At 42.7% G+C, this 24,407-nt stretch overlaps 1 protein-coding gene and 1 long non-coding RNA gene across 3 annotated transcripts in view; one reads left to right on the forward strand and one right to left on the reverse strand.

Annotated features, from left to right (window-relative positions):
- BAZ1B (bromodomain adjacent to zinc finger domain 1B) overlaps nucleotides 1-24,401 on the reverse strand; it is a 67,954-nt gene extending 43,553 nt beyond the window's left edge. Inside the window, exons 1-6 of one of the 2 annotated variants that reach the window (XM_025211366.1) lie at nucleotides 23,121-24,401; nucleotides 20,274-20,418; nucleotides 19,332-19,527; nucleotides 11,520-11,641; nucleotides 9,761-9,958; nucleotides 2,602-4,297 (exon numbers count right to left, since the gene is read on the reverse strand). In XM_025211366.1, the coding sequence (XP_025067151.1) occupies nucleotides 2,602-4,297; nucleotides 9,761-9,958; nucleotides 11,520-11,641; nucleotides 19,332-19,527; nucleotides 20,274-20,372 (2,311 nt within the window). In that variant the 5' untranslated portion in view covers nucleotides 20,373-20,418; nucleotides 23,121-24,401. Of the gene's footprint in view, nucleotides 1-2,601; nucleotides 4,298-9,760; nucleotides 9,959-11,519; nucleotides 11,642-19,331; nucleotides 19,551-20,273; nucleotides 20,419-23,120 lie in introns of those variants that run through there. The other variant, XM_025211367.1, reaches the window with a different exon arrangement.
- On the forward strand, nucleotides 16,562-19,442 carry LOC112551282. The gene is made up of 3 exons (XR_003095556.1): nucleotides 16,562-16,718; nucleotides 18,418-18,463; nucleotides 19,366-19,442. It is a non-coding gene; the product is annotated as an uncharacterized LOC112551282 (long non-coding RNA).
- Nucleotides 24,402-24,407: the final 6 nt, after the last annotated feature.

Raw genomic sequence — 24,407 nt, forward strand, 5'->3', positions numbered from 1 at the left:
GGAAAGAGGTTGAACACCACTGAACTAACCTATTTTTGCTTTGCCCTTGGATGCATGTCAGCCACTGTCTTTTATATCATGGTTTGCAAGGGTAAAGGGGAAAAACTAGGAGTGGTTCCCACTGGAAGTCAAGGTCCCTTACACTTCTACACATGACTACTTCATTTTCCTAGGTGCCAGAAATCTAGCCAACCTTCTTTGGTATCAAATGACTCAGCCACCACTTTTAGTATAATAATGTTATGTCCTCTATAACAAGCATATATAGGCCTTTCAATGAAGATCTGAGGCAGGAAAAGTAGCTATATGGATGATGCAAGGAATAATACTCCAGTTCTAGTTTCATATTTAATATAAACCTCATTTTTATAGTTTCTCAATCTCCTAAAACAGTTCCAGTTAGCCCTAAAATTCACAACTAGGGCACCACAGAAGCTGGCCATGGGCACCCAGCTTGGCTTCATTTTACCATATGCATGGTGTTTGGAATTTGTGGAGCAGAAAGAAGGAAGCAGCCCTAGTCTGCATTACAGGAGAACAAGGTGAGCACTGTGTAAGAACAATCAGGAGGAAACAAAGGAGGCAGTAAATGACTTAACTGTACTAAAAATAAAAGTAGAATAAAAGGAATGGGTCCTTTGTGTGTGGATATGCAGATGTCGTTTACGGAATTAAGGCAAAAGTGGAAGTAGGAAGAGAACATCCAGACAGCACTGCATTGTGGCAAGTGAAAGCAAGAGAGGGAGGGGCAAGGTGATAGTCAAGCAAGATTTTAGGATCAACACCATACTTGTGAATACAGGAAAAGAAAAGTTAGAGATGGGGGCAAGTAAAGAGAGCAAGGAAAAGGATCTGTAGAACTGACAGTACTAGCAGCAGCAATTCCAATACAAATAATATGGCCCTGTTACAAAAGCTACTATCACTAGGCTCACTGCCTGCACTAAGCCTCAGAGAAGCTGCAGTCTTTAGGCAAGTGGAGCACTGCTATGCTATGCGCATCACTGCATTCAAGCAGGCTTGGTTCATGTCTGGCAACAATGCTGCAGCTGCCCACGTAGCTCTACCCTGTGGCCTAGCACAAGACAACATGCCTTGTGGCCTACAACCCAGTTTATCTACATCAGGGGTGGGCAAAATGCAGCCTGCCAGGCCATTCTATCCGGCCCACGGGCCCCCCCACAAAATTAAGAAAATTTTCTGCCCATCATGCGGCCCTCGATGGCTTGCCAAAACTCAGTAAGCAGCCCTCTGCCCAAAATAATTGCCCACCCCTGATCTACAGCCACCTCTTCCAAGACTGATGGTAGTTAAGCAATTCACAGCCTCTACTGCATGACTTGAAAATTATATCTACAATAGGACACATCTTGCCACTCCACTTGCAACTACACAATAGGCTTGGAAAATCTTAGGAGACTTGGCTACCTTTGTTATTCTTAGAGACTCCATTCAAATCAGGCAGGCCAGCCCGTGGGAAATTTAGCCCTTAAATGCCCAGTAGGTGAACAGAGGACTTAAATTTACCCAGGATGTCTACCTGGCAACTTTTATCAGCAGTGAATCCATATTTCTTCTGAAACTGCATGGTACAATTCTATGAAAGCCTGCAAAATGTGCCAAATACTTGATAGCATAAAACATAACCCCTGGAGTTGCACAAACCTTGGCAGCTATATAAAGTGCAAGTTAATACCTATTCACCCAAGCCACTCTACTCAACCCAATGAAAGCTCTATGCAACCTTCTTATGGGACAAAATTATCTTTTAAATGAGTTCAACTGTAAACTGGAGGGCAGACATCATAAACTTATTTGAGGCAGGGGCTGTTCCAGTTACTGTAACCTGCAGAACAGGAGTTCTAGAAGCCCCAGTGAGCTAGAAAACTTATCTTCTAGGACAGAAAGGATCTCCACCTATGCAACTGAGCAGTAAGGTACATCCAGCGAGTGATTTATGACACCGGGCAGCACAGCACCAAGACACCACAATATTCTGCGTGGGTACCTCTTAAACTGGAGGCAGTATTACTGCCTTAATGTGGCACTGCATGATAACACAGCTACATATTCCTTTCAGTTTGAGGCAGTGAAGATGACATTGTGAAATGTGTCAGCATAGCACCAGAACTGCCAAAGACTTCCATAGACACAAAACAGCTAGCTACAAGATCTTATTTTAGATCGGGGTGAGCAAAATCTGGCCCGCCAGTCCACTCTATCCAGCTCACGGGGCCCCTAAAAAATTTAGAAGATTAATATTTATCTGCCCCTAGCTGCCCGTCACATAGCCCTCTATGGCTTGTCAAAACTCAGTAAGCAGCCCTCCACCCAAAATAATTGCCTGCCCCTGTTTTAGACGCTCCTAATTTTGGAGTTCCTATGGCAATATACAAGCCCAAGCTGGTATGAGGCTTATAAAATACGTCAGGTTGCAGTGTCTCATATCAATAAACTTAACAATTTGGATGGTTATGAAGTTTCTCAGGCCTGAGTAACAATGCATTTTCTACATTACCTCTGCATTCCCCTTATTGCGCGTGCGCACACACACCACTCACTCTCTCTCCCCCACCCCCCCAGACCCCTAGTAAGTTTTACCTCTCATTTGCCTCTCCTGTTGCTCCTTCTCCTTCTTGGCTTGGATGGCAAGAAGTCGCCTGCTCTTCACAGCACTGATCATATCATCAGCTTCTATTTCCACCCGGGGCTCCATCTTCATCATCTCATTTTTCTTCTTTTCATTCCTGCCCACTGCACTCTCATCCTTCCCATTCTCCTTGTTCTTGGCCTCCATTTCTTTCCGCTTCTGCTTTTCTGCTCTCTTCTTGTCATTCTCTTCTTTCAGCATGGCTAGACGCTCCTTCCATAGCTCAGCTGACATCTGCTGTTTGGTCTCCACATGGTCCTGCACCGAGTAAGTCATCAGAATCCGGTGGCAGAGCGCTGTGAGTATCTGCAGCTTCTCCTCTGGTGTCAGCTCAAAGAACTCTGATGTCTCCAGCTTCTCCAGAAACTCATCCTGTACTTCATTATCTTCAAAAGTGGCTGAATCCTTGCTCTCATCTACAGTATCAGAAACCTCACTTTCCTCCTGTACATCTGATTTGCGTAGACACAGACGTACCAGCTCAGAAGCAGAATGCAAAGTAAGGGGTATTTCAGAGAGCTTCATTCCCAACTCAGCATAATCTTCAGCTATTTCATCCTGCAGCAAGGTCTGCAGAAGAATGACCAGCACCCGGTTCAAATAAAGAAAGCCCCCTTTCTCTGCACACAGGGCTTCCATCAAAGAGACTGCTGTAACGGGATATTGATCATCTGGCATCAACAAACCTGAATAGCAGCTGAGGAATTCTACCACCACGGCCACATCCCCAAAAAGTGTATTAGGAAGTCCTTCAGGAGTATCCACCAATTTAAAAGCCGGCAAGTTTTTCCCTTTAAGATCTTGGTCCTCAAACCTCTTCTGCTTTTCCAGTTTTTCCTGCATCTCCTTTTCCTTCCGCTCTTTAGCTCTCTCCTTTAGTTTCTCCTTCAGCTTCTCCCGTTTCTTCTTCAGGTACTCTTTGCGCTGCTCCTCTGTCATGGATGCCCATTTCTTTTTGTGCTCGAGGAGTTCATAGCGCTTCTGTACTATTCCTCGCAGCTCTTCGGGAAGGCGGGCACGGTCCTCGTTGGAGAGCAGCCGGGCTGTTTTGGAGATGACACAGGACAGAGCACTTTTTTTATCCTCCCGGTCTTTGTTTTCCTTGTAATAGGCAATGAGGTGGAGGGCAGCAGGAGGCAGATGTTTCTGGGGTTTGTTGGAGGACCTGGGAGTCCCCGCTGAGTTCCTGGGAGTCCTAGATACCTTAGGAGTACCTTTGGCCATGTCCAATAGTGTCATTTGTTTCATTTTCATTTTGGGATTTTTCAAACCCTTTCTGGGGGACTTTGACTTCCCAGGAGATTTCTGTCCATTCAGAACCCTTTTGCCTTTCTGCTTCTTATCCAAGGATTTATCAGTGCCCTTTCCCAGTCTACTCCTCTTCGGAACATGGAAATTAGAGCCCAGTTTACCTGGAGACACAATTTTCATCACTTCCTCCAACTCCTCCTTGGGGGATTTGGGGTTCTTAGAGTTTTTCACTTTTAGTGGAGAGCCAATAATGGATTTCTTCAAATGCACGTGACACCAAAGTGTAGGGCTTAGTGGCTGGCCCAGTGAAGACCCATCAGTTTTTGATTTCTTGGAGGGCTTTCTGTCAGGTGACCCAGAGTTCTTCCTCTTGGTTGAGGGATTGAGTGTCATGTACTAAAATTTAAGAAGAAATGTTATTGTAATACCAATTTAAGTAGGGGTAATGTCTGTACAAACTTTCTATGGTAAAACATGCAACTGTCACATTCAGTTCTCCATTAACATTTAGCGCATACCACACTGAGACAAGCCAACTTCCAAAATGCTGGCAAGTGTCCCTACAGGTATAAAGTTTAATAGCCCAGTTCAGGAAGATTTAGTATTCACTTGTAAAATTTTAGAGGGGGGGAGGAAGAAATGCAGAAAAACCTCTTTTTGTAGATTAACCTGCTTGAAAGTTTTTTTGTAGGGGTGGGGGGGAAGGAGGAAAGTGGAAAACCCTGAAAACTTGCAGTAATAAAACTGTACATTATAAATGCAATCTTTAGAAATCAGGAAATAAGTTTGGCTTTCTATGCAAAAGAATTCTGCCATATAAAGCATAAATGGCAGGAGGTACAACCATTCTTAGATTTTAACATATATCCAACTGCATATTGAAGAACAGGTGCAGAAAACAGGTGCACACAATGTGATCAGTATCTCAAAGCAATGACAATGTTTCCTGGCTCCTTAATATTAATGTACTGCATTTACTCAAATTCAAAATGAGGTCACCCCCTGCACCCAATTTAATATGGGGAGGGGGGGGGGGGGGTGTTGCTCTTAGACTGAAGTACAGGGAAGGAGGAACAGCGGCTACAGCTCTAGCCCTGAGCCCAGGACTGGAACCACAGCCACTTCCCCGCCTCACCACCTATCCCTGCAGTTTCTGCTGCCCCCTTTTATCCCCCCACCCCCTTACCTTCTCATTTCAGTTCCAACTCAGGTCCTGCTCCAGCACAGAGCACATGCTGCCCCTGCCCCACACAACAGTGGTCAGAGCACCAGCAGCAGCTCTAGCCCCAGGCTGGAGCCAGGGCCAGAGCTGTCGTCACTCATGCATAACTGGGCAGGGGGTGGAGGCAGCACATACCTCATGCTGGAGCAGGGTCCCAGCCAAAGCCAGAGCCGCAATGGGAAGGCAAACAGCAGGGGAAGGCAAGCAAAAGGGTGAAGGCAGTGATGGGGTGAGAGGCAGGTACATGCAAGGAGGAGCAGGTGCCAGGGGGTATAGGACCCTACTTGAAGCGGACGGGGGGAAAGCAGGCAAGCACTAGGGGCAAGGTATGTGTGTGTGGGGAGGGAGGAGTGACAGGCACACCAGCACCAGGGGTGGGGAGAGCAGGCGGTAAGGGGCCAGAGTTAGGCTATTTGACTCCCTTCTCCCCACCAGCTCCCTCCATCCCCCATCCCCACCACCACCACTGCTTGGCCTGCTGCACTGGGTGGTAGGGATAAATTTAGGATGAACCTCCAAAAACTACATTTTGTACATGGAAAATTATAACAAGTTTATAAAATTTTACATATCTAGAATCTAATTATTGGGAGGGTCATCTTCGATTCAGGTAAATGTGTTAATAATAAAGAGAAAACATTTACTTTTTTCTTCTATTTTTTTAGTACTCTATACTAGAGAGTTTTACTGAAGACAGCTCTGAAGAAGAAAGCGTGTATAGATTTGCTCCTTGAAAATAAGGATTCTAGGCTCATTCTGTGTTGAAATCTGTTACAGTATCTTGGGATAGACACAAAAAAAAAAAAAAAAAAAAAAAAAAAAAACACACACACACACACAACACATTCCATTCTTGGGTGCAACCATCAAGCCACTGAAGAACACTGACCCTAGAGTTACATTGGTTATTTTTTTAAAGAAGTTATTTTTAGTTAAAGTTGCATATAATTAAAAAATTGCCTCACAAAATTATCATGCTTTACATATTTCTTGACAAGCAGAGAGAAACCCTATAATGGAGAAATTACTGATAGCTGAGCGGGCAGTAAGAGCAGTCAAATGTTATTGCAAAACAGATCTTTTTCTGTCAAGTTCTAGGCATTATTTCACCAACATTTACACAGCTTGCGAATATTTTGTAGAAAACTTAATCTCTTTAGCTCCTAACGTCTTGCCTACACTTGCCAATTCTCCAGTCTGCCACCCTATTTCCCCTTCTTGGCATTTGTTAGTAATGTTTCTAAGAAACTGGCCATTCTAATGAAAATATCTCCATTATTTCAACAGATGGACTTTATTAAGGTCAGGACTCCCCAAATATTTTAAATTAAATTTAAAACCATGTGCAAATTCAGTTTTATTCTGCTTCCTAGTAGACAGTAACTAGAAAGGGCAATGACCAGTATTATAGAAGCCTCCTCCTGCAGGAAGCAAAGCTTTTAATGCAGTAGATTTTGATGTTTTATACTAAATGGAGAACATTATAAGCCCTCTGTCAGCAGCACAATACAAACCAACCTGGGCTAAGAATTTCACTGTTGCACTAGTTGCTCAAGAACACCGTCACCTCTTAAAGACTTTTGGAAGCATTGACAAGTCACTCCAAGCACAGCTAAAATACAGTTCTTGCACTGATAACACACCTCCTTTGGGGCCTGAACACAAAGCATTGAAGAGTAGTCAGCCATCCTTTTTTCAGTAACTAAATGTATAGTTAATTGCTAGTCTTTCCTTTAAGAGAACCTACAGACTTCCCAGAAAGCCAAAGACATCTTTTGTGAGCTTAGAGCCATCCCACTAATAAAGAGATGTTCAACAGGTCTTTTTAAGTTCAAGGGGGCAGTTTTGCAAAGTCCGAGGTCATACTAAAATTATTCAATTTAATTAGCATACTCACACAAAAAGAGTAGATGATGCACACCTCCACCAGGGTTTCACAACATGATGTTTACTAAACCAAACAAACAGCTACACACCGTGATACCGAAAGTTTCTTTTATTCTTATTTGGCAAGGTGTTTGGTAGCTGCCAAGTATTGCTAAAAGAAGCTAAAAATTGTAAGCCTGCAACTAAGGCAAGCTCTGGATTAGAAATTAGGTAGAAAGTGATCAAAAGGGGGGCACAAGACTGGAAGTAAGGCTACCCAAGATCTGTTTACAGTTCAGCCACTAATATGTTGTGTGACCTTGGATAAATTTCACCACCTTTGCCTCAAGTTTACCTTACGCTGTAAAGCACTGCTTCAAACCAGAATTTTATACAAGATCAAAATAGTCTCTCTGCATGGACTAAAATGCAAAACCAAAGTATGCGTCTTTTCAAGTCAGTATCATAACTAGAAAAATAACTGAATAACTTATAGAATCAGAGATGTTAGGGTTGGAAGGGACCTCAGTAAGTCATCGAGTCCAACCCCCTGTCCCAGGCAGGAAAGAGCCCCAGCTAGATGCTCGTCCAGTTTCCTCTTGAAGAACCCCAAGGTAGGGGAGAGCACCACCTCCCCTGGGAGCCCATTCCAGATTCTAGCAACCTGTACTGTAAAGAAGTTCTTTCTAATGTTTAACCTAAATCTGCTCTCCGTCAATTTGTGGCCATTGTTCCTAGTTACTCCAGGGGATGCCCTAGTAAACAGAGCATCTCCTATTCCCTGCTGCCCTCCCCTGATGAATTTATAGGCAGCCACAAGATCACCTCTCAGCCTTCTCTTGCAAAGGCTGAAGAGATCTATGTCCCTCAGTCTCTCCTCGTTATACAGCATGCACTAACTCGTTATACAGTAACTTGCACTACTGTATAAAGGTTACAGCATTCTTGCTTGTCAAAGTTTACTGTGTAGGACATCTCAAAATAGCTTTGCTAGTTACTTGCATTCCTTGTCTATAAAGCAAAGAAAATGTAGCATTGCTAAGTGTTATGCTAAAATGCCCTAGCACAAGACATTACGGAACAAAAGTAAGTAAAGAACAAACACTAGGGCTGCGCGAAACAGTACTGTTTCATTTTGACTTCCATGTCACCATTTTGAAGGGACAGTGTTTCATTTTGCTGTTTCGAAGCACTGCTCCGTTTCGTTTTGGTCTAAACTGTTTGGCTGTTTTGACGCTGTTTCAACACATTTTGATGTTTCACCCATAGGCTATAATGGGGAATCATGAAAACACCTATAACTTTGTCACTTCTTGCCTGATTCGGATGAAAATTGCAGGTATGGTAGCCCCTTCTGAGTGCAAGAAGGAAACAGGTGCAGAGGGTTTTTGTGAAACTGCACCTCAAACTGTTCAAAACAAAACTAATCACTCGCTGGCAGTGGCAGCCTGCTGTCATCCTGCATGTAGATCCAGGGAAGAGTCCCACTTCCCCTGGGAGGAGTTTGGGGCTCTGAGCAGCTGCCGCTGGCCACAGCCTGCAGCAGAAGCCTGCTGAAACCCCGCTTACAGATCAGGGGCCCACACCCCCTGGAAAGAGCTGGGGAAATGATCAGACAGCTGGGGAATCGAACCGAAAGCTAATGTCGATATCAGAGTAGTCCTTCCTCCCTCTTCCCTCTCCTTAGTTTGCGTTTAGCTGCAAGCAAGCAAGCCAGCTTCAAAACTCAAACTGTTTCGAAACATTTCAAGTGCCTTAATTTCGTTTCGATTTTGCTGTTTCGAGCTCGAAACGAGTCGAAACAGCTTCGAAACGAAACACCTGTTGAAATGTCACACAGCACTAACGAACACAGCACCTAATAAAATTTAATTTTGTGCTCTTCAAGAACCATTTACAAGTCCCCATTACTTAAACTGCCCAGACAGCATAGTTTTAGTCCTAATTATAGAAGGATTCTGCATCATGACAAACGAGTCCTTTCTAAATGGCAAAGGACTTTAAAACTGAATTCAGGAAGAATAGGAAAGGAAGTGAAGGACAGAAACTTTTGAAAGCTACCACATCATTAGTCAACAAGTACACAGCTTCATTTTAAATTAATTTTATAATGCATCAGAAACCCACTGGATTCTGGACTTTTCACCTCACTCACTAAGATACGTTGGGCACTGACAAACGTGGGGAAAAAAAACAAAACAAAACAGTGCTTTACTGGAAGAGGCAACACGTTAGTTCAACCTGGCTACGCAGCGTCTGTATCGATTGGGTGCTTCAGCGAGGTTTGCTGGCACTTTTATCTAATAGCTGATTCAATCAGCTATTAGATAGAAGTGCCAGAAAGCCCTGCTGAAACACCTGATCTATGCACCTGGCTTGCCAAATGTCTGTAACTAACATGACGCCTCTTCTGGGGATGCACTGTGCTTGGCATGAGGGCATACCAAGCTTGAAGTAAAGCGCCGTTTTGTTTTATATTTTTTCCCCCCCCCATGTCTGTAAGCAACCATTAAGACCTAAGCACGGCCCACTTAAGCAACAAACTTGAACCAACCTTTCCAACACTAGGGTTTTTAGATGCCCAGGTTGAACTGCCTTAAAAAGGAGCGATTTTCAGAAAGTGTAGGTCAGTTACTCTGGGCAAACTAAGCTCTTTTCAGGCAACTCAAGTGGAGTCTCCAAAAACCTACCAGTTACACAAAAATCTTAGCTAACAACTCTTTCCAACTCCCAGCATCACCCTTCAAGCAGAAATTTAGATGAATTCTTACCTTATGTGGATCAAGTAGAAAGTCACTAAATTTACTGGGGAGAGAATATTTCTTCACTAACTCATCCTCTACCACCCATGGGGCATTCTCGCCTGTGCCAGCCCGCAGTGCATTATGACGGATGAAATACCTCAGGATCTCCTTGTTGGGAGGACGTTCAGTACGGACTAAGCTATCGGCTGGCACACTGCTGATTATCTTTGAAATAAAGAAAAACAAGGATTATTAAATGTTTTCAACTCGTGTATTCTCTGCAGGTTTATGCCACACTGCATAAGAATGCAGCCAGGGTCTGCGACACTTCGGCTTTTCCAGGAAATATCCATTCCTCTTTTTTCAAAGCCTTCTCCTCTTGTAACCTCAAAATAAAATAAATAAAATTTGCAGGATGGAGATATTTGAGAAAAGTTGGTGGGAGGTTCAGTTAACTAAAACTATCACTAGAATACTTGAAATGTTGCAGATATCTTGCCAAAATTTATCACTTTATTTTGGCAACTGTGAAAAGCCCTACCTTGCATCTGTACACATGCACAATACTGATCTTATCTTAAAGAAGGGAGAAACCAGAGACCAAAGGAGCAATTCTACAGCTGTTATCATTAAGTGAACATTGCTGTTGCTTTCCTACTGGATTATGATCACTGAAAAGCTAATGGAAAACACAGAATCATAGAACTGGAAGGGACCAATACGATCATCAAGTCCAGTCCCCTGCCATGGGCAGGAAGTTATTGGGCTCAGATGAGCTCGGCAAGGTGCCTGTCCGACCTCGCCTTGAACACCTTCAAGGAGGGCGACTGCACCACCTCTGCAGGGAGCATATTCCAGATTCTGGTGACCCTTACAGAGAAAAAGGTTTTCCTTCTATCCAACCTGAAGTTACCCTCTATTAGTTTATGCCCATTAGTCCTCGTCCTCCCTTGAGGTGCCCTCCGGAATAGTTTCTCTCCTAGTTCTTGATGTTCCCCCCTGAGGTACCTGTAGGTGGCTATCAAGTCACCTCTCAGCCTTCTCTTCTTCAGGCTGAACAGGCCCAGTTCCCGGAGTCACTCCTCATAGGGCCTGCCCTCCATGCCCTTAACCATACGGGTGTCCCTTCTTTGTACCCTCTCAAGCTTATCCATGTCCTTCTTGAAGTGCAGTGCCCAGAACTGGACACAGTTCTCAGCTGAGGCCTCACCAATGCTAAAAAGAGAAGGAGAAGCACCTCCCTGGATCTACTGGCCACCCAGCGGCTGATGCACACCAGAGTTTTATTGCTCTTTTGGCAGCCTCACCACACTGTTGAGTCATATTCAACATGCAGAAACCTAAAACTTCCTAGACAGTCTCCTATGCTTATTAAACAGTAATAAATCTGATTATAACAGCAGTTATTCTTGGTCAACTTACACAGTTAACATATCACTGGCCATGGCTCAATTACAAAGTGGTAAGTCACAGATCAACCAGTTAACAACCAGCTGGCTCATCAAGGCTAAAACTCAATCTTTTAAGCCTCCATCTTAAACATAATGCTGAACATTGTTAATGGAAACCTCACTGCTACATGGGACAGAGATACCCAGCTAATAGAATAAGTAAAATTCTGTGCAAAAAGTGTCTTTACTGCTTCTAAGGTACAAACTATATCATTCAAAGTCAGCTCGGGGATCTCTGCTTGGTCCTGTTCTGTACCATTGAGAGATATCCATATGGATTATTTACTCATCCTTTTCTGTTCATATGCAATATGCAATTCACGTAGTCACCTCACCTTTTCTTCATTTTTCAGTTTGACATCATACTTGTGTGGCAGGAATTTAGGTGGAACCCATTTCTTCTCTTCCTTCTTCAGAGAAGTAGGAAGCTTCCGAGGGGATCTGCGTGCCCGATCACCTGATTAAGCAAGAATAAGGAAGTTAATAGTGTGGTGCTCAAAACAGAGAGACCAAAGTGTGCTGCTACAGATGATGCTTGGACCTCTACCACTCCTTTGATGTCCCACAACCTTAACTTCTGATCAGACTAGAGCACTAGAATACGTCAAACTCAGTTTCGGACACTGTGAAACAAAAAACTTAGAACACCTCCCAGAACAGAAAGCCTTAAAATATGAGGGGGCACCACTTAGAAAAACATATTTAAGCTCATATCCAGAGTGGTACGCCTTTATGTGCAAATTAAAAAAAAAAAAATAGCTATCTACAAGGCAAGTCCTTTACACCTCCCGAGATTCCTGTACCGGTCACTAATAGGTAGAGGAACTGATCATAGGAAGGGGCTCTTGACAGAAGCTCTCAGTGTTTCAATATGCCACTGCTTCAGGTCAACTACTTATGCCTAGCCAGTGCAGCAACCTTAAGAGGGGAGTAGATTCTACATCACAGTAAAGACAGGCTGAGATTAAATGGCACTGAGATAAAGTTTCTTAATCACAGACTGTTATCCCTGCCAGCTTTTAACAAGGAACTATCAATATAGCTGATGCATTTGATCAAACCAGTGATATTTGGGGAAATGAAAAATAATCTAATTTTAACGGTTTCACCCCCTCCCATCTAATACAGCAGTTCTTAAATATGGAGTTTCTAAAAAGGGGTTCACATGAAGTATTTTCCATGTCAATTCATGTTCTGAAAAAAGCTGTAGTTTAAGTGTTTCTAAAAGGATCACTTTTCAACAGCTGCCATTGAATCCATTAACCAAGCAACTTTACTACAAACATTAATATATTCAAAGAAACTATACAACTCCACCTAGAGTAAACAGAGGCTTATTTCTTGGCTGGAGAACAGTTAGAAGCATGTGCTCCTCCTTAAAATACCTTCAATAAAAATCTGACTGTAGAAAATACATCTCTAGATTTTAATCTTTACATTCATGCCATGACAAACAAGAACAGTAATACCAGTATTCCTGAACTGAATAATTATTTGCTTAAATGCACATAGGGTAGTAAAAAGTTTTAAGAGCCTTGTAACCAAATGATAAAAGTGTAAACTGTCATGATGTAACTGCAGCAGACAAGGTTAGACCAACACGGCTACAACCTAAACCCCTGCATGATGTAACTGTTACATCTTCAAATTCTGGTAGAGATACAAGTGCTAACTCTTTGCCATTTTCACACTGGCTCATTCAAAGTTAAAGCTACAGCAATTCAGATAACCTAGCAGCATGCAGAGGTAACAATTATATCATACAACTAAAGCACCCTTTGGACCTGAAGCTCCCCCTCCCCTTTTAAATAGACTAAAAGTTATGTTTGCTTTTTATGGCTATCAACAAGTTATAAAATATTGCCCTGGAACAGAAACAGACTTGTTTATGTCACTGTTTTTCTTTTTAAGTAATAGTACTGTATTAAGTACTGACCAACAGCTCTAAATATCTTAGCTACTGAAGGGCATTGTCTATCCATCAATACCGAGCAATGACTTATCCATGCAACATTAGCATTTAACAACACTGAAATGAATATAAAGGAGGGAATAAATAAATAAATAAAGATTGCATTACTATCTACCCAGAAGGCAACTGAGATCTGATAAACAAAAGACTGGAGGGAAAAAAGTACCCATGCTTAGGTTCCTTCACCAGACAGACTCAACTGAAAATCATGCTTTATAGTTCCTTACATTTAAAAGAAAAAAGGTATGCTATCTACAACATAACCACATAGCAAGAGAATCAGTCTCCAACAACCAGTTCTCCAAAGCATTATTTAATCTCTACAGATTAAAACACCAGCCTTTAAACTAAACAGGCCAGAAGCAAGGATTAGATTACAAAGCACAAGTATAATGGGCTCCCTACACACTTAATAAGTAAGCAGCCTCATTCTGCATTAGCTTTAAGTTTCCAAATAAGCTAGAAGGGACTGACCCCAGATCTACACATTACGGAATTTCTTGCCTTGAGCTGAAAGGCACGAAGAGCCAGAGCAGAGACAACAAGGCACCTGAGAAGAGATGGATCTTGGCAAGGCAGATGGAAAAGGCTCAGGACACACAACTCAGGTTTTGCCTTTTGTTCACTTTTGTTTTGCAAATATCTGTAAGCAGTTTAGCAGACACTGAAAGTGATAATTTGGTTCTGATTCTAGTCACTGAGGCAGCATTACCAGTTTATGTCATCACTGAATAAATACAATGAAAGTTGTGAGTCAGACGCTGCAAGTCTGAAAAAGCTGCATTAGAAAAAATCTGAATGCCTGAACACTACGACATGTTAACAGAATAGATATCAACAGTGTATATAACAGGTTCAAGTTTAAGAATGCCAAATATGTGTCTGTCAGATAGAACCAGTGGTTCAGAAGACCTGGGGTCTACTCTTGGCTCTGCCACTGGTCTGCACATGGCTTTCAGCATATCACTTCTGTGATTCCAGTTTCTTAGAAGAAAAACCAAGAAACTAGGGGTGCACCAATAAAGATTTTTTTGGCCGATACCAACAGCCAATTATTAACCAGCCGTATCGGCAGATACTGATCAGATAGCCAATATGCAGCCCGGCAGCTTAGACAGCAGCTCCCTGCTTGTAAGTCTGTGAGGGGGGAAGGGGTGGGGGTGGAGCAGATCAAGGCCCCCACAGCGAAGGACGGGGTGGGGCAGGGGCAGGAGCAGGGGCTGCCCAATCAGGGCCATGAATATGACCCCACTGGGAGTGGGGCAGAGCCATGGGCAGCTCATTCAGGGGGTGCAGAAGGTTCAGGGGGCAAGGCAGCTCCCCATTGCTCCATGGACCCCCAGGGGAGGTATGGGGGCATGTGCGCCCTGGCTTTGTGCATGGGGCAAGGGCAGTCTGTCCTTTGTGGGCTCAGAGCCACTTGTGCAGGCCTCTTCCCAGAAGGAGGGGCTGGGCTGAGGCTGTGCTCCAGGTGGGTGGCAGCAGTGTCTCTGAGAGGGATGGCTACAGAGTGGGCTATGGCCACCCCAAAATTCACCATGTTCACCCCTCCCAGGCTCATATTCATTGTCCTGGCTGGACAACATCTGACCCTGCCTCTGCCCCACTCCCTCCCTCACCATGCGGGCCTCTAGCTGCACCTCCCATACCCCTTCTCGCCCCCACCCGACTTACTGGCTGGACACTGCTGGGCTGCATTACTAACATCTGTATGGGCAGCAGAGCACAGACAAAAATACACATGAATGCTTAATATTCAATACATAATTGTGTACACTTCCCATTTTTATTAAGGAACTATTCTGTATGGAATTAAGTACTCACATAACATCCTGACAATCATGATGCCATCCCTCTTATAAATGGAATTATACCTTTCTTAACCAGCGCCTTCAGAAATTAACATATTTAGTTTTGTGCTCTGCAATATTTTGTTCAATTAAGTTCCGACAAACACTAAAATGTTATTCTGAATTGAATCAATGCGTTATTTTAAACAGACTGAAAGCGATGTTCCATACTGGCAAGAAAATTAATTGAATTACTCCTCAGTGAGAACATCTCCTATATTCTCCTTTCCCAGTAGGCATTAGCCCTAATGCAAGCATTACTAATGCAGCACTTTATTGCTTCACAGATTCAGAATTCAGAGTCAGGGTATCTCCCTATATATTAACACTATCGCAGACAATAAAGGTCCATTACAACGGTTACCACAACATTTACATGGTCAACAATTCAAAGCATGAGTTTCCCATTAATACAACTGCTCAGGATTGGCACAGAAATTCTGTAGCAGATTAAGTGTTGAACTAGAAGTTGGAAGCTAATTCCAGTCCTGGTTTTGCAAGTAACTTGCTTTGTCACTCAAGATAAGCCATTTCACTTTATTTCTCAGTTTACTCATCTGTGGCCCCCTCTACACATTTACAGGTATTGCACAATTAACTGGTTAATTGTGCAATTACCTTAAGACCAGCTACACATACAAAGTAGCTAGCAAGCCAGAAAAGGCTCCAACTAACTATAACGTTAGAACTTGAAAATGTATACTAAGTTTATAGCTGGTTGCTATCAAGCTTTAACTTATACTTATAGCAGCCTGCCAGCTGACGAGGCTCCCAACCTCAGGGGTGCACCATACCCAACCAGAGCTGGGAGTTTCACAACTATGGGGCCCCAGCAGCTGCAGACTCTGGTTCCCGTCAGCACAAGGGCCAACTCCTACAGCTATGGACACTGGGTGCCTGAAGCCAGCTGGGTCCTGGCAGCCAGGGTGTGGCTGCCCTGGGTGGTGTGTGAAAACCCTGGGCCTGGGGGACCAGTGCTGCTTTGACCTCCCAGCCTCAGGGTGAGTGGGGCACCCTTGCGGTTGGAAGCCCCTCAACTGCTTCTTGCTGGTGCAAGAGGAGCCCAGGATTGGGTTCCCCCTGCACCAGCAATAAGACATGATGGAATCTCATGCGTAATCCCACAATCATGCATCCTGCCATGCACATATGGCATGGTAGGAGGCATGATTGTGTGGATCATGCATTAGATCCCATCTCACCTTTACCTGAATGCGTAGAGGGAGTATGAAATGGATATTATACTTACATTATACTCACCTTCAAGTACTACAAGAGTTAGTTTACATTTCTGAAGTGCATGTTAAATACAAGTGCCTTTATGATAAGCTTTGATATTTAGCCCGATTTGAGCTTGCTGAGGTTTCTTTCAAGAAATTTTCTAATAGCCTGTAATGGGGAACCCTAGCTCTGTCACCAGAAAGCAGGTCAGCCCCTTTAAGGCCAAAACTTTCTGGGTATGGAGTGTGGTAAGGAAAGGGTTAAATGCTGAACCTAGCCAGCTAGTCAACTGACCGGAAGAGGCAGGACTATAAAAACCCTGGGCAGAGCGGCAGTAAGGGGGACAGCAGCCGAAGGGGAAGGAGTGCCTCCGAGAGCTCTGCAGAGAAGCTGGGTGAGCAGCCCAAAGGCGGGAACTACAGAAGCTGTGGAGGGACGGCAGCTGCACCACAGCAAGGACTGTAGGGAACTGAAGCACGAACCCGGCGAATGTAAGCGGACCTGCTGCTTTGCTTGATCATATTGGTTGGTGGCAGTTATTTTTTCTTTTTTTTTTTTTTTGATTATTGAATAAGACTGGTGGCTTGGGTGAGGCTATTAGGGGATAGAGGAGGCCTCATAGGGGACCCACGGCAGCATGGGGAGCCCGAGCACTAGGGAGGCACGGAGAGAGACAGGGCTGCAGGGAGACCGAGCGCTAGGGAGACACGGAGCGAGACAGGGCTGCAGGGAGCCCGAGGAGGACCAAGGGGCCAAATTGTAACAAGGCCTGACACAGGAAAAGGCTAGAGTCAAACCCTGTGTGGTGGGTTTTAGACAGGGAGGCCTAGCTAGAGAAAGACAGGGGTCAGGCCCGTGTAGGCGAAAGACCCCAACATACAAAATAGGCAGTCTCCCGCTCGCAAGAACATCAACAATAATTTCCATCAAGACGTGGCAGGCGAGTAGAGTGTGGGACATAAGAACTCCAAAGAAGACTCCAAGGGCGCCCCACATAAGGCGCGGATTAACAGGGAAGATGGTGCTGGGGAGGGCGACCTGTTACGTAGTCCCCATGAAAAATTATTATAAAATAGTCCCTTTACAAAGCTAAATTTTTTTGCGTACAACAACAAATACGAAGTTTCTGTGGCCTAGACTACCAACAAAGTTTGCCAGAAGTACTCCATTTCTGATGGGAAAACCTAGGATATGCTTACACTCAAAGCCCATCTGTGGCAACAAAATACTCCATTTTGTTAGGTTGACTGTATTTAGATCTTGGGGAGCATTGGATTTGCAGCTGAATAAGAGGCTTTAGCCCAGGGGTGGGCAAAATACAGCTCGCGGGCCGCATCCGACCTGCGAGGCCATTCTATTTGGCCTGCGAGGCCCCTAAAAAAATTTAGAAAAATCAATATTTATCTGCCCTTGGTTCCTGCCAAAAATGACAGGAACCAGGGGAAGCCTGGTGGGCTCCCACAACAGCAGGGCAGAATGATATATTAAAAAGTAACATTGCAAGATGCTTAGGCAAGCATTTTTCTAACAAGGTCACAGTGTTGTAAGATATATAGCTCATTGTGTAAGGAGAACAGGATGCAGCCCACCAGCTATTGTTGGAGATGAGCAGAAGTAAGACCTTGGAGATGAAGAAGTCAGCAAGAAACAGCAAGTGACCGGAGAAAGCAGAAGTCAAAGTCTTAGGCATGTGCTCATAGCAAAAAGACATGTAAATGAGTGAAATGCATAGGTAATGTCATGCTAATGAAACAAACAGTAAATAGAGGCAGAGCTTGAGATAGGAGGGAATATGGGTGGAAAAAAGGTGGGACAAAAGGTGGAGTAAATGTTAATAAGCATAAACCAAGGTGTATAAATGTAGAAAGAACCAATGTTCATGGCTGCTACCCGGTTTCTTTGGGAGCTTGCCTGAAGCTGCCTCCATTTTGAATGAAGCTGTTGCTAGCAATGTGTGCCGGTATTTGCTCTCTGAGCAATTGGATCGTTGTCTCCCTAGTTGCTGGGCGCTGCGTGGAGTCAGAGTCTAACACATTTCACTACCGGAGTTACTCCCCCTATTAGAAAGAGGAAGGCTTGAACACTCATAGTGTCATAACTTGTGTCAAAGAGGATATTTGTTCTGTTTAACTTGAAACATGTATAATATGAACAGTTTGTCACATAGGTGTTTTTTCATTTTCTGACCAGATCTTAGTTTGAAGGAAACAACTAGTTCTGAACGTCTATCAGAAAGGTGAGAAACTGTTAGATACTGAATATACACTGGAAAGCTGCACAGTTCAGAGACGGGCTTGGTTGGTTTTCCAGAGGGGCCACAGAGGGAAGAAAAAGAGTTGCAACAGAATTTAACAATTCAACATAACCTTTACTTGTGTGTTGCTGCTATCCATGGTTCTTCTGTATTTCTTATACCATTATGTCCTTCTACATTCATGTGTTTGAGACTAAAAAATTTAATTCCAGGAGATTTGCCTCCAGGCTCCAAGTCTGTGCCTACTTCCAATCTATCAACCTATATACCTTATTACAGTTGTCTCTGGATTCACCAAGTATTTCCAACCTTGCAGAAGGGCATGGTATTTCCTCCTTCAGCTCATTTCAACTGTTCATGTCGACAACGCTCCATTTTGCTAAAAGTCACCATGCACAAACTGACATGGGTCCTAATCAAAACTCAAGTACAGTTTCTTTAATAAGACTTCTGATGAAAGATTCACATGACTATATCACACAAACGCAAATCTAGAAATTAGCACCTGTTTAGAACTCTAGGTACTTCAAGCACACAATTTTTTTTTTTTCCCCAGACAATGATTTTTATTGGCTGGGGAAGTACTGTAAAATTCCCTGACTGCAGGCATATACCATATGACCTTAAGAAAACCAAAAGACCATGGCACATTTGCTGCTTTGTAATAAGTTACATGTAGCTAGAGACTAATAGTGCTCTTTAATTCAGTACTAAAGATGTCTGACAATTAAACAATGCCCTCTAAAGACCATATTTAGTACTTCATAACCCAGGCCTGAGAAAAAGCAACAGGAATGCATTTCCCATTCACCCAAACCACAGTCTATTAAGTGGGCTATTTGTTACTTACTCATACTCTCCCTCCTGTTGTCATCCTCCTTCAGGATTGACTCCTTCTGGTTGTCCTGGGAAATCTGGCTGGAATTTTCTTTGTCACTGGATGGAGAGTCACAGACACCATCAGACTTTTTCTCAGAAGCCTCCTCATCCAGCTTCTCTAATGGATGTATCTTTACAACTTTCACTGGAAGCATCTTCTTCCCAACCTGAGCAGAAAAACACATCAAGACTGGGCAAGAAATTTGAGCTCATGAGCATTAACACTTGGAGGGGAGGGAAAACAGTATAACCATCCTCCCCCCCACAGCTTAACAGCATATTTTAAACCATGTTCTCTGCGAATAGTTTCCTCTGCTAAAGGATGAGGATCTCGCTCTACTTTGGCATATTATGAAAGGAAGAATCTCATAGATTCCTCTGGCTTTCATTAATGCAGATTACTTAGCATTCCAGAGGCACATGATGCCATTCAAGACACCCAAGATCAGAAAAGGGGACCAAACTTAATCCAAAATGTCCTGCCCTATGGAAGGTTTCCTTTCTAAAAACTATTTGAGCTTCTGCCACTGCTCAAGGACTGTTCAAATAGGGAATTGTAAAGTACTGCAAGCTGCCAGTTTTGATCTAGAATTCCTACTAGAAACATGGTATGTGGCGGGACGCAGTAGCAGTTAGATGTGACCCCCTTCTATGATTCTTTTGTCCAAGTCACTCCTATCTGTTGACACTAGCACAAGTCTGTCATGTGCCCCTATTTAAAGAACAGGTTTCCAGACTATTGTTTGAGGAGTGGGTTCTATCAAAGGGATTCCACAAAGAGGTAACGTTCATGCCATACATGTAGATAACCATCATAAGGCGGAGGGGGAACATCACCTATGATCTCCTTTCACTCCTGAGGAGTTAGGGCATTGAGCAAAAGCACAGCAATTGTTTGAACCCAGGTCCTCACCTCAAAGTCGCACTCTTCACCCACTGCATACTTGGTCATGATCTCCAACCAGGCTGCATCTACCAGCTTTTCCAAAGAGATTGTGTTATGGTGCACCATTTCCAGTACCAATTTCTCATACCAGATGGGGAATTCTTCCTTCAGGCTGAACAAGGACGTGAAAAAAGTTTATATTACCCAGCTAACAAAACAGGAAATTCAATACAATCTCCTGTTTCATGGTTCTGAGAACACTGATGGTTAAGCTAATGCTTTAATCTGACACCACAGTACAATATATAATGAAAAAGGTCTGCTAGATTTTATCACTGACAAATACTCACAGGGTCAGCACCACAAACTTGCGTATCTGGTCAACAGGGCCATATAATTAATGCCTATCTTACTGACTATTCTTGTCTCCCCATTAAGGGTAAACTATTAAAAAAAATATTTTGAGTTACTGACCAGGAAACACTTTAATTATGATTCCTACCAATTAAATAAGGCTGTTTTAGTCTTAGACATTTGGGCTGGCTTCTGCACTGCTAACATTTAATAAAGTTACTCTGTCCAAAACAGGCATATAAATTCAGAACAAGAAACATCAACATATCATTATCATGTCACTTATCTTAAAAACAAGTTTTCCCTTCAGTAATATTACAGCCATAATTAACATTTTGTTTCCCCCCAACATGTTAAATCTGTACTCTGACAAAATTCCAATTTTAAACTTTTGATAATTCAGTTAGTAGGGTAGATCATAGCTTAACTAAATATTAAAGTACATTAAAAATAACTGGACAGAGCTAAGTATTGCATGTTCCATCCCTTGACACAGCCAATACTGCTGAAAGATCCTGAATTTGTGGAGCAAAAAGCTTTATGGTCAAATACAAAGAATGGGTGCAGCAGGTTTGTCTATCCTCTTTTCTTAGAAGGGAAACAGGTCAATAAGTTAGTTGGTATGAATATTCAGATGTTACATACAATTCCTTTTGCTAATGGACCAAAAATCAAGTTTGGCCAATTGATTGTTTTAATAAGGGAAGGGAAGTATACTCCACCAAGAAAACTTAGATATTTTCAAATTAAAACAATTCTTGTGGACTGAATCCTCACTTAAATTGTTACTCATTTCTACTGTTACTATCTCATGTATTCCTTCATGGGACAAACACTGTCTGATGTGACTATACACATTCAGTTCATGTTTCAAATCATAGAGCTGTGATTACACAAAGATATCACAGCCCTGAAACAACAAGATTTGTTTTAAATATCAAATCACATGGCAACAGATATTCAGTGTAAGGGAAAAAAGCTGTAGCAAACTTCAATTGTTGCAATGCTCTCTCTTATATAAGTGAAAACTTTCAGAGGCACAGGAAGTTATTTTATCACTACCTCAAAGAAAGTGAAACAAAGCAAGTATCCTCTGACTCAGTTATTTCAAGATTACTCAGTTATATGTTCAGAAAGATGTTTCCCTATTAGTGAAAAACATTAACTGGAAAAGCTCATAGACAGTAGTACTTCCCTCTAAGTTTCTGAGGTGCCACCCTGCCCTACCTTCTGTAGGACTTCAGTACTCTAAGACTCTGGCTTCAATTGGGGAGAAGTGTTAAAAAGGATGCAGTGAAGCAGGACATGAAAAATAGTTAGACAATTCCTCCTTTGGCCTAGGCCAAGCGTAAGGCTGAATTCCGTATGCAGTAAACTGGATTTGTCTTATGAGAACTTCTATCTGCTGACATCACCACCACAAGTGGAATAGGACATTTTTAGGAAAAGAAAGTCACCACTTCATAAACAAAGAAACCCGTGCCCATTGGCAGGTGGCTAGCTCCCAGTTTTTACTGGGTAGAACAAGAAAGAAATAAGATACTCAAATTAGTTTAGCCACAGACTTGCACCTAAAATAAGGTTTCTTCACAATGCCAACTTTATACTGGATTTAAACCAGAGCTCCAGTCACTGCTCTGAGTGCCTAACAACAAGGGGATCTTCAGCCTTTTGGAAAACAGACCAGTGATTCTCAACCAGGGTGCCAGGGCAACTTGGGGTGCCTTGGAGTGTTAAGAGATGAGCCAGGTACAAGAATAAACAGATATGTGCAGGCTCACATTCATCCCTGCCTGGCAGTTCCCCTTCCCCCAATGCCTGGCCTCTCTGCAAGGAGGCAAGCACTGTAATAAATAAGTTCATTTTTTAAATTGGGTGCCTCAATTCACTAAAGTTATAAAGGAGTGCCTTGCACCTGTTGCAGGGTGGTCTGTGGATAATTAGGGGTTCCTTCAGTCTAAAAAAGGTTGAGAACCACTGACATAGAGCCTGAAAGAACTCGTTTTGCAGTTTTTTCTTCATATTTGTTTGAAGTGGAACAGATCACAAGTACTTTATTCCAAAATATTGTTTTACTAAATGCACCAACATCTGGTTGAGGCCTGCACAGATCATGGTGGTGAGGAAAGGGAGGAGACTTACTGCTGCTGCAGAGCTAACTAATATGCCCATCACCTCTCTGTTGAACCTGCCAAAAGCCACTTCTGTTTTGCATTTGTTTTAGACATTATTCCCCGCCACCCTGGAGTCGTAATCCAAAGTACAAGATTTGGCATCTCAAAAACTGCATTGTTAAGGTAACATGAAGAGGCACACTTCAAGAAACACCAATGAAGACTGAGCTACATCAGTGAGAGCATTGCATTGCACACAGAATATGCAAATTCTATCAATGGGATCCTCAAGAATTAGTCACAACGACTACAACAAGTTCCTTGCTGGACAGCTGGCAGCCATGCACCCTTCCAGATTAAGCCCAGTTTGGAAAGATAGTGTAAACATGGTATGTATGTTACTTACAGCTCAGAAACTTCCTGCTCCTCCTCCCAGGCTTCTTTGTGCGTCAGCTGGCTGCTTCCTGTGCTTTTACATGTCCATATTCTTTCGTTGTATCTCTCTAACCGTGCTTCATACTCTCTGGGGGGGGTCAGCAGCTCAGGAAAACAGAACTCAGGGAGCAGACAACACAGCCATGTACAGAATAACCAAATAATATGCAGCCTTTCACCCTTGCTTGTACCCAGATCTTGAGCCAATATTGTGCGCTAAGATTTGACTGCAAAACTGCAACCTTCTTCACATATGCCATTCTAAATTCTAGAGCTCAGTGTTAACTCGGAAAGCTCTGCTATATTTGAGAAAGAACATAACGAACTTCTGTCCTAATGTTTCAGCAAAGTGATTAAACAGAAAATAAAGAGGTTCTTAACTCCATCCCATAATTCAAGCCTCCTAAATAAAAAAACATTTTATTAGAAATTAAAATCATCGGTTGGCACATTCCCTTGAATTCCCAGTTAGTACAAGTTCACTCATTTCCATTTCAGTTAACATTAGTAGCATCTTCCCACAAGTTATACACCAGGTTCAAATTGTATTTGTTCTGATCATGGAGTACTGGGAATTAAGATGGAAAAATGTAATGGAGGGCCAAAAACCAATAGATGGCAAGGCCTAGATCAAGCCTAGTTTATAGCTCTTATGAAAAGTGAGTGACACCAAAACAGCACAGTTCAATGTTCCCTTGGGAGGCAAATTAGTGCTGGAAACCACTTTTAATGCCTTACTTTGATTACACTCAGTTTTTGGATTAAAGTAATTTTTCAGATACTCATGCAAGCATTTTTCCCCCCCAGAGAATCAAAGTCACAACTCTATTAATCCCCATATTCATAGGAGTTTTTTCACTTTAACCACAACAAACTATAAGCTGTGACAATTTTTTTTTTTTTAAGTTGCCTGTCTTCAATCTGTAGCAACTAGCATCATCCAAGACGTGAAATGTGTAAGAGATTTGCTTTGGGTGAGAATAGTGGCAACCACCTTTAAAGCAAAAGCGAGTGCAAAGGAAAAGAGGCTTCTGTAATTACAAAACTTTTTCCCTTTACTAAAAGTAGAGATAAGACCACCATGTACCATTTTTCATTTTAATGTGTATGTTGTTAGTAAGCATGACAAGTTCCAGAAACTGATCTTTGCTTTTACTTGTATAAATAAACTGATTTCAGAAGCAAACCCTGACATAAGCTATGAGAGGTTTTCGGTAATCTCATGCATCTGAGCTTTGCTGATCACTTGGTAGGGAAA

The sequence above is a fragment of the Alligator sinensis genome, unplaced genomic scaffold (assembly GCF_000455745.1).
Source record: "Alligator sinensis unplaced genomic scaffold, ASM45574v1 scaffold773_1, whole genome shotgun sequence".
Classification (NCBI taxonomy): Eukaryota; Metazoa; Chordata; order Crocodylia; family Alligatoridae; genus Alligator; species Alligator sinensis.